The 15,240-nt window shown below is 35.2% G+C and overlaps 1 protein-coding gene across 1 annotated transcript in view; it reads left to right on the top strand.

The window, feature by feature from the left end:
- Positions 1–15,240, top strand: part of LOC138393670 (disintegrin and metalloproteinase domain-containing protein 32-like) — a 109,482-nt gene that overhangs the window by 15,062 nt on the left and 79,180 nt on the right. The window contains exons 3-6 of the mRNA XM_069485048.1: positions 2,317–2,378; positions 5,109–5,184; positions 6,526–6,602; positions 7,223–7,400. Coding sequence (XP_069341149.1) covers positions 2,317–2,378; positions 5,109–5,184; positions 6,526–6,602; positions 7,223–7,400 — 393 coding nt within the window. The remainder of the gene's footprint in view (positions 1–2,316; positions 2,379–5,108; positions 5,185–6,525; positions 6,603–7,222; positions 7,401–15,240) is intronic.

Genomic DNA, 15,240 nt, shown 5'->3' on the forward strand with positions numbered 1-15,240 from the left:
GGACTCCAGGGATGTGGAGATGCAGGGGCTATTGGGCTCCATGGCATGGTGCTGTCTGTGGGAGTGGGCTCTCAAGATGTTATGTTGCCTCTGCCTGGGTCTCCGGGCAAGTGGGACCCAGTGTGAATTCCCTCTCTGGAACAGTTAAGTTGTGTGGAGTCCAGGCAGCTCCCTATACTAGGCTCAGGGCCTGTGAGGCTTGAGGGGCTCTCTTGTGGCTAGTACTGTATGCATCTCTGGTGGGAAAGTGGACTGTTGGGGATCTCTCACTTACCTTTTCCCTGCAGGGGGGAATTCCTTCTGGCTCTGAGCCAATCCCAGCCAGGCTGGTGCTTCTTTAGTTCCCTCTGTTTCTGCGCATTAGAGGTTCCCTGTCATTTCCCTGCTGACTCCCAGTTTTCTCTCTTAGATGCTCTACTTGCTATGTGGTTATCTGCTCACTGTTTTAGTACTTCTTTGTAGAGGTGAGTGGCCTCACTCTGCCATCTTGATGATGTCTCAAGGATGAAACTGCTTAATCATCAAAGTAGATCGTTTGCCTGTTATAGAAATTAAAACAAAAATTTTCCATACTTTTTCAATATCATTAATCAGTCCTCTACACTCTTTAGAGATCTACCCCAATTTCTCTATATAGCCTGAAAATAAAAGGCATTTCATAATAACTCCCTTAGTAGAAGTATAGTTGACATATTCCTTGGTACACTAACATCTTAATTAATTACTATAATAGGGTTTTGTTTTGAGAAAACAAAATATTCATCCAAGGACTGCGTAGGGTAACTACTTCCAGATCAAGTTCATTTTAAAAAATGATAAAGATGCTCCAGGATCTGTGTTTAGTTATCACATTCAGATCAGACTCAGTAAGGAACTATTTTCTCACCAATGCAAATTTTAAAAGTAGGATACTCTGCTACTTTAGTATAAGGATCTTCTTTTTCGTATTTCTGCCTTATATCTGACACATGCCTGTTTTGCTTCTTTCCTCAGTATATTTTTGATTTTCCTTTTTTTGAAAATAATCTTTAACAATTTTGGAATAATTTTAAACTTACAGAAAAATTGCAAAGATATTAACCGAGAGTTCTTGTATACCATTTACTTAGTTTTCCCTAATGTTAAATCTTATATAGCCATGTTGAAAACTTACATTTGTTAAATATAAGAAATTAACATTGGTACTTAACTAGTCAACAAACTATTTTTATTGGATTTCAACAATTTTTCCTCTAATATCCTTTTTCTGCTCCAGGATCCAGCCCAGGAAACTACATTGCATGTCTTCCCAGTGCCCTTTACTCTGTTTCTCATTCTTTTCTTGTTTTTCATGACCTTGACAGTTTTGAAGAGGATTGGTCAGGTATATTGTAGAATACCCATGAATTTGGGTTGGTCTGATATTTTCTCATGATTAGTGAGTTTTAGGGAAGATTACTGTGGAGGTGAAAAGTACTCTTCTCATTACATCGGTAGGGGTTGGGGGGTGGGACGGAGGGATTATATCAACTTGACTTACTGCTAATGATGTTAATCTTCTGGTTTCATTTTTGACCTGGTAACTACCTGCCTTATTCTTCTTTGATCTGTACAGTATCCTGGTTGCTTCTTATTTTCAGAGATCCTTGAATGCTTATCTTTTTCTGTACTTTTTCTGTGTTTTGATATTTATATCCTTTTCATTTTTATATGCTTTAACTAATTTTTCTTTTCACTGATGCTCTAATTCTTGCATTTCACATGCTCCCTCTTGCTGGATAGAATACCATCACTCAGGTTCACTGAACTACAGATTTTCCAGCCTGTTGTCATCCATGTTCTGACTTGAAATTAGTAGGGATAGAATAAAAGACAATGTCAAATTTTGTAGAATAATCTTCTACTTACGAATACAGGGAATAGGCAATACATCTTAGGAGGATTTTTAAGGAAATGATTAAATAATTCTTGTGCCTGATAGAGTAATCTTCACTGATGTAGAGTACCTTATTGTCCCAATGATGCCACCTAAATAAGCATTATAGCATAGCACATGGTCTATTGTTTCCTAAGAATTTACAATTTAGTTACATGTAGATTTCTAATCCTATGTAAATCCTCAGGTTGGGTTTATTTTTGTGGAAATAGTAAGAATGGATTATAAAGTAAATGTTACTTTTTTGGTAATTTGTTGCAGATTTAAATGATATGTAACATTTAATTAAGACATTTTAATAAAGACATTTTAAGCCTTTGGAGGGATTAATCGATATAAATTATTCTTTAGCTTCTTAATATTAACATTGTCTTCACTCTCAGTTGTTCTGGATTCTCTAGGAACAGATATCCTATATTATTCCAATAGATGAGAGACCATATACTGTGCACCTTAAGCAAAGGTAATTTTTTATTTTTTATTTTTGGATTTAATTTTATTTCTGTGAAGCTATTTACTTAGAAAAAGGAGTATGGAGAAAAATAAATGAATTTGTTATTTAAATTTTTAGTTTTCTCAGCTGAACAAATGCTCTCCTGTGACTTAATTAAACTTTTGGTTCTAACGGCTCAGGTAGTCTTTTGGAAATGGAAGTTAGGAACAGAAGAAATAGGCACTCATCTCCTGAATACTGGTCTATATGATATTAAGTTGGCAGGACCAGCAGGAGCTTTATACTCAGGGCAGGATGTCACAAAAAGAAGTAAATCTGTGACTGATCATGTCAGTGACGGTTTCCTCAGAGAGGTGGGACCACCATGAGGGATAGGGAGTAGGGATTTACTATAGAAATTAGATCTTACACTGTTGGAGAGCTGGTGAATAGTTTATGGAGAATAGTACTAGCCAAGTGCCACTTTTTAGAGAATTAAGAAAATCATTGAAGTAGTTTTCTGTAGGGTTTAATTCTCTGATGGAAAGCCAGCTGAGAAAGGCTGGCTTGGAAGGCATTTGTGACAGTCAAGAGGACAGCTTCAGTTAAATTTTGGGAATAGAACTAGATTACATGGTATTCAGGAGAGGTGAATTATGCAAAACTGGAGGTAGCAAGTAAAAATAACTTTTTCAAGAACATTGGGCAGAGAAAGAAGAGGCTTAGATGAGTATTTCTTAAGAATTAAGAAAAGACAGGAAGTGTTTTTGTGGCTGAGGGACGTTTCTTAAAGTGAGAAAAAGAGATGAAAGGTGTAAATAAGTAATTCATTGTGTAAGATACTAAAGAATTCTCCCAAAGAAAGGGTTGACTCACTCTTTTAGACAGAAGAGAAGAAGAATATGGTGTATGATAATGCAAAGAACTTTTGAAGAGTGTAAGAGGGAAAGTGAGAGAGCTCTCATTGCATTTGAACATCTTACTACGACTATACACATTGTTAAGAAATGTAGGGACTGGAGCTTGGGAGATGGATAGGGCAAATGTATATTGTTTTGGGAAATTACCTGCATAATTATTATGACAGCCTAATGACCGTTAGGAAGTTATTGCAAATAGCTTTATACGAGAAATAATGGGAAGCAGAACTATGACTGTGTAGAGGTAGGGAATTTTAGTTTGTTTGTGAGAAGTGCTGATGTGGCAGAATAAAAGATGTATTAATAGATTAAACATAGTGGTGGCGGGGATTTGGTAGGGTAGAGGGAGAAGAACATCATGTGAGTTAAGGGAAACATGGGCTCATTCTTGAAGAAGCTGGTTATGATGTGCTTGTGGGACATCCCAGGGGAAATGTCCAGTAGGCAGTTAATTTAGTTTAGGACATGGGAAAATGTGTGGTTTCAGCATTCTTTCATTATAAAAACTCTCATTATGTATAGAAGGAATGTACCTCAACACAGTAAAGGCAATATATGACAGAGCCACAGCTAACATCGTATTCAATGATGAAAAGTTGAAGCTTTTCATCTAATATCAGGAACAAGACAAAGATGCCCACTCTCACCACTTCTATTTAACGTAGTATTGGAAGTTCTAGCCAGAGCAATTAGGAAAGAAAAAGAAATAAAAGTCATCCTGATTGGAAAGAAAGATGTTAAATTGTTCCTGTTTACAGATGACATGATCTTTTATGTATATATATATATATATATATGTGCATATATATATAAAATATATAAAAACCCTAAAAACTATACCAAAATACTGTTAGAACCAATAAATGAATTCAATAAAGTTGTAGGATACATAAATCAGTAGCATTTCTATGCATTAATAATAAACTATCCACAAAAGAAATCAAGAAAACAATCCCATTTATAATAGCTACAAAAAATAAAATACTTAGGAATAAATTTAACCAAGAATGTGAAAGAACTGTGCACTAACAACTATAGAACACTGATGAAAGGAATTGAGGAAGACATCAATAGAAAGATACCTTGTGTTAATGATTGAAAGAATTAATATAGTTAAAATGCACATACTGTCCAAAGTAATCTACAGGTTCAATACAAACCCTATCAAAATTCCAGTGACATTTTTCACAGAAATAGTAAAAGTAATCCTAAAATCCCTATGGAATTACCAAAGATCATGAATAGCCAAAGTAATCTTGGCCAAAAAATACAAAGCTGGAGGCATCACACTGTCTGACTTCAAAATATACCACAAAGCTATAGTAAGGCCGTCTTGCTATATAGGTAGCAAATGAAGCCACAGAAATGAACAATAAAATCTATAGAGGTGGGGCAAGTGTTAAAGGTGAGAAGGAAAAACAACGTGGCATTGAATGCCATGGAAATATTTAAGGGATGAAGGAAGGATCCAAGTAAAGAGACTTGATAAAATTAGAAGGAAACACATGAAGGAAACCAGGAGGAAGTGGTACCATTTACAGTGAAGAAGAGATTGAAGCAGAGGCTGATAAACTACTTCTTTAAAGGTCCAGATAGTAAATATTTTAGGTTTTGAGGGCCACATGGTTTTTGTCAAAACCACTCAACCTCTCTGTTCTTGTAGCAGGAAAACAGCCATGATAATGTGTAAGTGGATGAGTGTGGTTGTGTTCCAATAAAACTTTATTTAAAAAAGACAGGGTGGATCAGAGTTTGGCTTAGGGTGTCAGTTTACTGACTGTTGCTTTATATGTTTTAAAAAGAATAATTTAAAACATTTTCTCACTCTTTTTATATTCAGATATTTCGTAGCAGATAATTTTATGGTTTATTTGTATAATCAGGGATCTGTGAATTCTCATTCTTCAAATATTGAGGTAAGATTTAAGTTCTATGTTTTATAGATTTTTAAAAAGCATTTTTTACATTAAATAAGTACTTTCGTTTTATGTTTTTATTTCTTAGTTCCATCATAAAGCAGTGTGTTTTTATGACAAATCTTATATTTATTTATAACAAATTTATAACACCATTGAATCTTGGACATTATATAATCTTTATTTCTGAGACATTTGCTACTCTCTATATCTCTAGCTTGATTGTACTGTGGTCAGAGGCCAAACTGTACAGGTTTAGTCTGTTGAAATATGTTGAGTCCCACTTTACTGCCCAGAATATGGTTTTATTTTTGTAAATATTACATGTATCTTTAGAAAGTGTATTCTAAAGATTTTAGATATAGTGTTCTACATATATTAATTAGATCATTTACTAACCATGTTGTTCAAACCTTCTGTAGATTTTGAATGCCTAATTTTATCAGTTACTGAAAAAAATTAGGTTTAAAAATCTTTTTTATAATTGTATATTTTTCTATTTTTACTGTTCTTTTAATTTTGGCTTTATATATTTTGAAGCTGTGTTATTAATACCAGTTTGGAATATTTGTATCTTCCGGGTGAATTGAAAAACCCTTATTATGAAACTTCCATCTTTATCTCTAGTAGTGCTTCTTGCATTAAAGTCCACATTTCCTGTATTAATATAGCTTCAGAGTCATCCTTTTGGTTTGTGTTGGCATCCAGCCCTTCAATCTTCTGTGTCGTTATAGTTTTGTATGCTTCTTTTTAGCAGCATATTAGATTTTTAAAGAAATACAGATCTACAATCTTTGTCTTTTAATTGATGACCTAAATTTATATATTGGAAAATAATTTTATGTAACATGAGGTAATGCTTTGGATGCAGAGTATAAAATAGTAATCCCAAATCATAATCTAAAAAGAGTAGTTGATATAGCGACAGTGGCAGGTATGGGGAGACTTTCTTTTTTTTTTTTTTTCTTTATGAACAATTTTTAATAATTGAGATAGAACACATATGTAGTAAAGGACACAAGCCTTAAGTGTACACTTGAGAAAATTCAGATCAAGATATAGAAGGTCTGTAGCTCCTGCACACATCAATCAAATCCCCCCTAAACATAGCACAAGGCTGACTTCTATCACCATTAAGTAATTTTGCCTGTTCTCAGACTGCATGTATCATACAGTATGTACTGTTTCACTCAACATGTCTGAATGTCACTTTACTCATACTGTTATAGACCACAATGTAGCCTGTGAAAAACATTCAGGAGATTTCTATCAATATAGAAGTAGGAAATCATTACAATGTTTTGTCAATTCCTAAGTAACCATACTTTTTTTCTTTTCCAGACTCAATGCCACTATCAAGGAAATATTGAAGGATATCCGAATTCTGCTGTCACACTCAGCACGTGTTCTGGACTCAGGTTATTTATTTTCCACCATTGATTACGGAACACCATAATTATGCTATTTGGCTACTGTCAATTTGTTCTGTTCATATTAAGCGTGGAGCTGGAAGAGGATTCCTATGTGGAGATTATTCAGTGATATCCTCCTTTGAACATGTTTTTAATTCTCTTATTTTTCCTCACTTTCTTCATTGACAGAGATATTTATAATTCCCTCAAAGGTTTAGATTTCTTGGCCTCTTTGCTCTCTTTTTTCTTAATCACAGAAATGACAATTGAACATTCTTCACTACAAGAGTGGGAGGAGCTATGTTTAAGATAGTTAAGTTACTGACTTGGAAAACAGAGGAATTATTAGTACTTGATCACTGTAATAGTGTATGCTTGTGCATCTAGCAATTGATAAGGTAATTTCTCCTGCTTTTGTAACTATAAAAACAAAAAAATGGAAAGTTGGTTTTGTGGATTAGGGTAATCTTTTGTCTCTTCAGAATCCTCTCTAAGACAGAGTTTAGATCAAAATACTGGACTCAAAATGTTTTATATCTTTGTCACTTTTTTCTTTTGGATTTTGTCAGAGTTTCATAATATAGATTTGATTAAAAGCACTTACAATTTTATCCTTAATTTTACAGAGGAATACTGCAACTTGAAAATGTTTCTTATGGAATTGAGCCTCTGGAATCTGCAATTGAATTTCAGCATCTTCTTTATAAATTAGGGAAGGAAAACAATGAATTTTCAATTTTTGACAACAATAACAGAAGCATAGAAAAAAACCCAATGGATTATAACATTTTCATAAGTGAAAAAGTAAGTAGTATATATTTTATTACTACTTTTAAAGCAGTTATTGCCTCTATTTATTTTAAAAATGAATTTATTAGCCTATTGTATAGCTGTAGCAAATGTCTTTTCCTTGTGAACATCCTCATCTTTTCTTAACAATTTCCTTGAAACCATATATCACCTTTTCTTCTTGCACTAATCTATTGTTTACTTTTTATGACTCACTTTATATTAGTTTTTTTTATTTGAGAATTTTACTGGGCTACACACCTTTTGGTTACATAATTTGCTTTTGTACAGTTTGAGTCAAAGTTATCAGTGTGCCCATCACCCAGTTAGTGTGCATTGTACCCGTTAGGTGTGAATTTACCTATGCCCTCCTCTCCCCTCTCACCTACTTGATTTCGCTTGAGTCTTGCTTCCATATGTGCACATAAGTGTTGATTGATTAGTTCCAATGTAGTATTGAGAACATGTGGTGTTTGTTTTTCCATTTTTGTGATATTTCACTAAGAAGAATGCTCTCCATTTCCATCCAGGTTGTTACAAAAGATACTAGATTACCATTTTTTTTATGACTCCATAGTATACATATACCACATTTTATTAATCCACTCATGTATTAATCGGCACTTGGGTTGTTTCCACATCTTTCAGATTGTGAATTCAAAGTAAAAAGAACTGCTATAAACATTCCAGTGCAAGTGTCTTTTTTTACATTTTAGAATATTATGGGGGCACCAAATACTTTGATTACATAAATTGCCTTTGCACTGCCCAAGTCAGAGCTACAGGAGTACCCATCTGCCAGACAGTGCACATCACACCTGTTAGGTGTAAATGTACTCATCCCTTGTTGCCCCCTCCCACCTGCCTGACACCTGATGAATGTTACTTCCCATATGACCACGTTAGTGTTGATCAATTATTACCAATTTAATGGTGAGTACATGTGGTGTTTGTTTTTCCATTCTTGTGATACTTCAATTAGAAGAATGCGCTCCAGCTCCATCCAGGATAATATGAGATAGTTTGTCATTTTTTTCTTATGGTTGAATAGTACTCCAGGGTAAACATATGCCACATGTTATTAATCTCCTCATGTATTGATGGGGACTTGGGTTGTCTCCACATCTTTGTAATTGTGAATTGTGCTGCCATAAACATTCAAGTGCAGGTGTCTTTTTTATAGAAAGTATTTTTATCCTTTGGGTGAATACCCAATAGTGGGATTGCTGGATCAAATGGTAGTTCTATTTTTAGTTCTTGGAGGTATCTCCATATTACTTTCCATAGAGGTTGTACTAGTTTGCAGTCCCACCAACAGTGTATGAGTGTACCTTTTTTTCTATATCCTTGCTAGCATCTCTTGTTTTATTACTTTTTGATAAAAGCCATTGTTACTGGAGTTAGGTGATATCTCATTGTGGTTTTGATTTGGATGTCCTTGATGATTAAAGATTTTGAGCATTTTTTAATATGTTTGTTGGCCATTAGTCTGTCTTCTTTTGAAAAGTTTCTGTTCACTTTTTAATGGGTTGTTTGGTTTTTTCTTGCTGATTTTCTTGAGTTCTTTATAGATTCTGGTTATCAGCCTTTATCGGATATACAGCACGCAAATATTTTCTCTCATTCTATAGGTTGTTTATTTGTTCTATTGATTGTATCCTGGGCTATGCATAGCTTTTGAATTTGATCAGGTCCCATTTATTTATTTTTGTTGTTGGTGTGATTGCTTTTGGGGTCTTCCTCATAAATTCTGTGACCAGGCTGACATCTATAAAAGTTTGTGCAACATTTTCTTCTAGAATTCTTATAGTTTCATGGCTTAGGTTTAAGTCTGTTATCCACCATGAATTAATTTTTGTGAGTGGTGAGAGGTGCAGATCCTGTTTCAGTCTTCTAGATGTGGCTATCCGATTTTCCTAGCACCATTTATTGAATAGGGATTCTTTTCCCAGTGTATGTTTTTGTCTGCTTTGTCAAAGCTCAGATGGCAATAGAAGGATGGATTCATATCTGGGTTCTGTGTTCTAATCCATTGATCTATGTCTCTGTTCTTGTGCCAGTACCATGCTGTTTTAAACTAAAAACTGAAGAAGTGATGGAATGTATTTTTAAAAAACCATCTAGAAATTGTAAAAATAAATAACCAAAAGAACTCAGAAAATGTGTTTAACAGCAGCTTAGACACAACCACAGAGAGAATTAGTGAACTGTAAGACATCTCAGAAGAAATATAAAAGTATCCAGAATGCTGTAAGAGAAATATATGGAAAATATATGTAAGAGGATAAGAGAAAAAGAAGATGTAATGAAAAGCAATTAAAATCTCAGGAGAGGAGAGAAAGAAAATGGGCCAAAAGCAATTTTGGTAAGAATTGGATTGAGAATTTTCCAGAGCTGATGAAAGATACACAACCTCAGATTCAAGAAATGTGATAAATGCCAAGCAAGATTAATTAAAAGAATTACACTTTTATGTTTCATAGTGAAACTGCAGGAAATCAAGGCACAATGAAAAATATTGGAGACTAACAAAGAAAATGGTTAGTTCTCAAAAGGATAACAGACTAAGAGCTGACTTTTTAACAAGAGCAAGAAATTTGAAAGAGAACATAAATGTCATTTCAATATGCTGAAGGTAATAATTGCCAACTTGGATTTTAACATACCGATAAAGCATTCTTCACAAATAAAGGCAAAATGAATTATATTTTCAACAAACAAAAAATGAGAGACTTTACCAGAAACAGCCTTTCACTAAAATTTTTTTGAAGGATATTCTTTAGGCAGAAGGAAAATAACTCTTGAAGGATGGTCTAAATGTTGGAAGGGATAATAAGCAGCAAAATGAGTGGTAGGTATGTGTCAATGCAAAGGAACATTATGCAGAAAAACAATAATTTTTATGGTTAAGAATATAGAGAATTAAAATACCCAATAAGAAATGCATATAAACTATCAGGATATAAACAGAGTTAAAGTGATCTGTGTTTCTTGCATTATTCAAGAAAAGGGTAATGTTGATAAATGTAAAGTGCATGGCTTTTCTCAGAAGAACAGGCTTTAACACTCCTTGTGCAGGTCTGCTTATGTTGTTTTCTTTGAGTTATTGTTTGTATGAAAAAGCATTTATTCTTCGTGTTTGAAGTATGTTCTTGCTGGGTAGTGAATCTGGGAAGACAGTGTTTTTCTTTGAACACTCTCAAGTTGTCACTTCATTGTCTTTTGGCTTGCATGGTTTCTGAAGAGAATTCTGTAAGTCTTTTCTTTGTTCCTTTGTATGTAATTTCTCCTTTTGCTCTGGCTGCCTTCAAGATTTCTCTTTATCCTTGGTTTTCACCAGTTCGAATATGAAGTATCCATTTTTGTTTTATTTGTTTTTGGTAGTTATTATTCTCTCTCTCAATGCCTTCCTCCCTCCCTCTCCCCAGCTCTCCTTTTTAGATTACAAGTATATTATTAACAGAGCATTCGATAATACCCCACACCTCGTGGTTGCTCTGTTCTCCACCCTCTACTTTTTTCTCTTTGTATATCAGTTCACGTAATTTCTATTGACATATCTTCAGGTTCACAGATTCTTTCCTCAGCTATGTCATGTCTACTCCTGAGCCCCTTGAAAAAGCATCTTTTACCTCTGCTGTTTTTTTTTTTATTTCTAGCATTTAAATATGATTGTTTCTTACAGTTTTTATCTCTGCTGCAATTCCTATCTTTTCATGAGAGATGTCAACATTTTTTCCTAGAGAATTTAACATATTAATAATTGTTATTTTAAATTAGGTGATAATTATAGTTTCTGGGTTATATTTGAATCTTGTTCTGTTGATTACCTTGTTTCTCGAGAGTGCACACCTCTTCTCTTATATTTTCTTTTGGCCTTACGATTTTTTTTGTGCAAAGCCAAACATTACATCTAGGACAGCACAGACTAAGGTAAGTAGTATTTATTACTGGAAATGGGCACGCCTCTTCTGCTAGGCCTTTATTGTGGGACATCGAGTCAATCTGGTTAAGAGCTCAGAGGGTTTGGGTTTTGCTGTTGTCATGGTTTCTTTTTTTTTTTTTTTTTTTTTGAGACAGAGTCTCACCCTGTTGCCCAGGCTAGAGTGAGTGCCGTGGCGTCAGCCTAGCTCACAGCAACCTCAAACTCCTGAGCTCAAGCGATCCTCCTGTCTCAGCCTCCCGAGTAGCTGGGACTACAGGCATGCGCCACCATGCCCGGCTAATTTTTTCTATATATATTTTTAGCTGTCCATATAATTTCTTTCTATTTTTAGTAGAGGTGGGGTCTCGCTCTTGCTCAGGCTGGTCTCGAACTCCTGAGCTCAAACGATCCGCCCACCTCGGCCTCCCAGAGTGCTAGGATTACAGGCGTGAGCCACCGCGCCCGGCCTGTTGTCATGGTTTCTTTTAGTTCAATACTAGCCTAAAACTTCTATGGTGTTACATTTTGCTTTGGGTGGAAATTGGATTGCTGGCAGGTTTTTATTTTTAATATCCCTAATTTTCTCTTAGTATTAGGCTTTTTTTGTGAGCTTGTACCTCGGAGAGGACCTCTCCATGAACCTGCCCCTTCTGCTGCTTGCTTGTTATTAGGTGATTTCTAGCCTGATTGTGGACAGTGGGAGAATATTTTCTGTCGTCTCTGTCCTGAATTATTTAGGCAAGGTCTATGTGCTTGAGTCTTGAGGATGAGGCTTTCTCACTTACCCCACCTCTCCTCCATCAGTAGGAGGCCTCTAATGCAAAGGTCCCCAACATTTGTGACACCAGAGACCGGTTTCAGGGAAGACAGTATTTCCATGGGGGCAGGGGATGGTTTTGGGATGATTCAAGCACATTACACGTATTGTGCAGTCGTCTGCTAATGATAATCTGTATTTGCAGCTACTTCCCAGCACTAACGTCACCGCCTCATTTCCACCTGAGATCATCAGGCGTTAGATTCTCACAGGGAGTGCGCAGCCTAGATCCCTCACATGTGCAGTTTACAGTAGGGTTCAACCCCTGTGAGAATCTAATGCCACCACTGATCTGACAGGAGGCGGAACTTATGCAGTGATGCCAGCAATGGGGAATGGCTGTTCATACAGAGGAAGCTTTGCTTGCTCACCCACTGCTCACCTCCTGCTGTGCCCCGGCTCCTAACAGGCCATGGACCGGTACCAGCCTGTGGCCTGGGGATGGGGACTGCAGCTCTAATGCACTGGGCACAGATAGTTTTCTCACCCTCTCCCAGGGTTAGAGAGATTTTTTTCTGTTTCTTTCTTCTCAACTGTAAAGGGTCTTCATCTGTGTTTTGAGGACAGTAGGGTTTTCTGTCTTTCCTCCAGCAGCTTAGGACTTCTGTTACATAGTGCAGAGCTATCTGGGCAGGGCTTTTGTCCTTCTTGTGTTGGTGGCCGCTTCCCTCTAGGCCTGTGCTATGAGAGAGGCTTTCTCGGGTCTCTTGTCCTTCCCCAGACATTCTCGGCAACACCCAGTGAGGTCGTACAGAAAAGCGTCTTTGAGAGGTTGTTTACTGAATAGGCAAATATTTCACTTGTGTCTTTTGCTTCCAGGAGTTTAATACACATGGGCTTACACTTGGGTTTTATTAATTTGTTGAAAGGTATTACTTAAATGTTAACTGCTTACGTGATCCCCTGACTGTCTCCCATGTTTTCCCAAAGTCAGGAAGGGCTTGTGTGCCGTCTGTCTGTGGAGGCAATTTTACTTTCTTAGTTTTGAAGTTGTTAATTTATCTGGACTTCTAGTATCAGATGGGCTGAAGAAAAGTTATGATTTTGTAGGTTAGTTGGCTTTTTCTTGTTGTTAACCTGGGGATGACACTCTTTCCAGCTTTCCACATCTTAAGCAATATGCCCTAGTATTTTAAATTCACATGGAGCATTTATAAAAAATAAAACATAAATTGAGTTATAAAGATAGTCTCAGAAAAGTTTTCAAAGATTGAAATCAGATTTTTTTCTGATTCTAATAAAATTTTTTATGTATCAATAATAAAAAAAACAGTAACAAAGAAACTCAAATGTTGGTATCTTCGGAAATTGGAAATAAAAATAATACTTCTGAATAACCCATGGGTCACAAAAGAAATCATACTGGAAGTTTGAGAATAGTTTTAACTAGATGATAAAGATACTATAAAGCTTGTGGGATGAAACTAAAATGATAGGTAAGAGGGAAATTTATGGCCTAAAAACTAGAAAAAAACAAGCAAAGCATCCACCTTAAGAAGTTAAAATGGAAAAGAAAATCAGAAGCAAAGAAAGGAAGTGTGGAACCAAAAAAGTTAAGAGTGAAAATCAATCAGTCTGAAACCAAGCGTCTGATAGAAATGATGAAGGGAGCTTGCAAATGACCAATAAAGTGGAAAACTCCTGCAGATATTGCTCAAAAAAGGAAAGGAACGAGTAATACATGAATATCAGGAATAAAATGGGTACTATCACTGCAGATCATTCAGTTAATGAAAAAATGAATACATCATGAATAACTTTAGGTGGAAACAACTCAAAACCAATGAAATGGACAGAATCCTGGGGAAAAATCTTACCTGTTTATTAATGTAGAATGTCTTTCATTATCTCATAACATTTTGGAATTAAAGTCTATTTTTGTCTGATACTAGTATAGCCATCCCAATTTTCTTTTGTTTATTATTTACATGGAATTTTTTCATCCTTTCACTTGAGCCTATGCTATGTGTGTCTTTGTACCTAAAGTACTTGTAGACGTTATACAGTTGGATCATGTTTTTTAGATAGATTCTACCAATCTCTTCTAATTAGTTTAGGATTTTCATTTAAAATAAGTAATGATAAAGACTTTTTACATTTTGCTGATTGTTTTCTAAATGTCTTAGATCCTTTTTGTTTCTCAATTCCTCTATTACTACCTTCTTTAGTTGATTTTTTCCTAGTGTATCATTCTGATTCTCTTCTCATTTATTTTTCTGTGTATATTTTAGTTATTTTCTTAGTGGTTACCCTGGTTATTACGATTAACATCTTAAATGTATAACAATTCTAGTTTGAATTAATACCGACTTAGCTTCCATAGTATATAAAAACTCTGGTTCTATACGGATTCACCTTCTTTATGTTGTTGTTATCACAAATCATATCTTTATGCATTACATTTCCCTTAACATAGATTTATAATTATGGTTTTATGCATTTTCTTTTAAATCATCTGGGAAAAAGAGAGGGATTACAAAGCAAAAATGTAATAATACTGGCATCTATATTTACCAATGTATTTACCTTCACAGTGTTCTTAAATTCTTTTATTGCTTCTAGTTACTGTCTAGTGTGCTTTCATTTTGGACTGAAGGACTACCTTTAGAATTTCTTGTAGGGCAGTGTATTAGTTTATTAGTGCTGCCATAAGAAAGTACCACAGACTGGGTGGCTTAAACAACAAGAATTTATTTTTTCACAGTTCTGGAGGCTAGAAGTTTGAGATCAAGGTGTTACCAAAGTTGGACATAGAATTCTTTGTTTACAGATTTTTTCTTTCAGCACTTTCAATGTCATCCCACTGCCTCCGTCCTCCATATTCTTTAATGAGAAATTAGATATTGTTATTGAAGATCCCTTGTTTTTGATGAACTGTTCTCTCTTGCTGTTTTCCAGGTTCTCTCTTTATCATTGGCTTTTAATAGTTTAACTATAATGTGTGTTGGTGTTGATTCCTTTGAGTTTATTCTACTTGGAGTTCATTGAGCTTCTTGGATGTGTAGATTCCTAACTTTCATCAAATTTGGGAAGTTTTTCCCATTGTTTCCTCAAATTTTCTTTCTTCACTTTCTTTTTCTCTTCTTCTCGGGACTCCCATTATGCATATGTTG

The sequence above is a fragment of the Eulemur rufifrons genome, chromosome 12, assembly GCF_041146395.1.
Source record: "Eulemur rufifrons isolate Redbay chromosome 12, OSU_ERuf_1, whole genome shotgun sequence".
Lineage (NCBI taxonomy): Eukaryota > Metazoa > Chordata > Mammalia > Primates > Lemuridae > Eulemur > Eulemur rufifrons.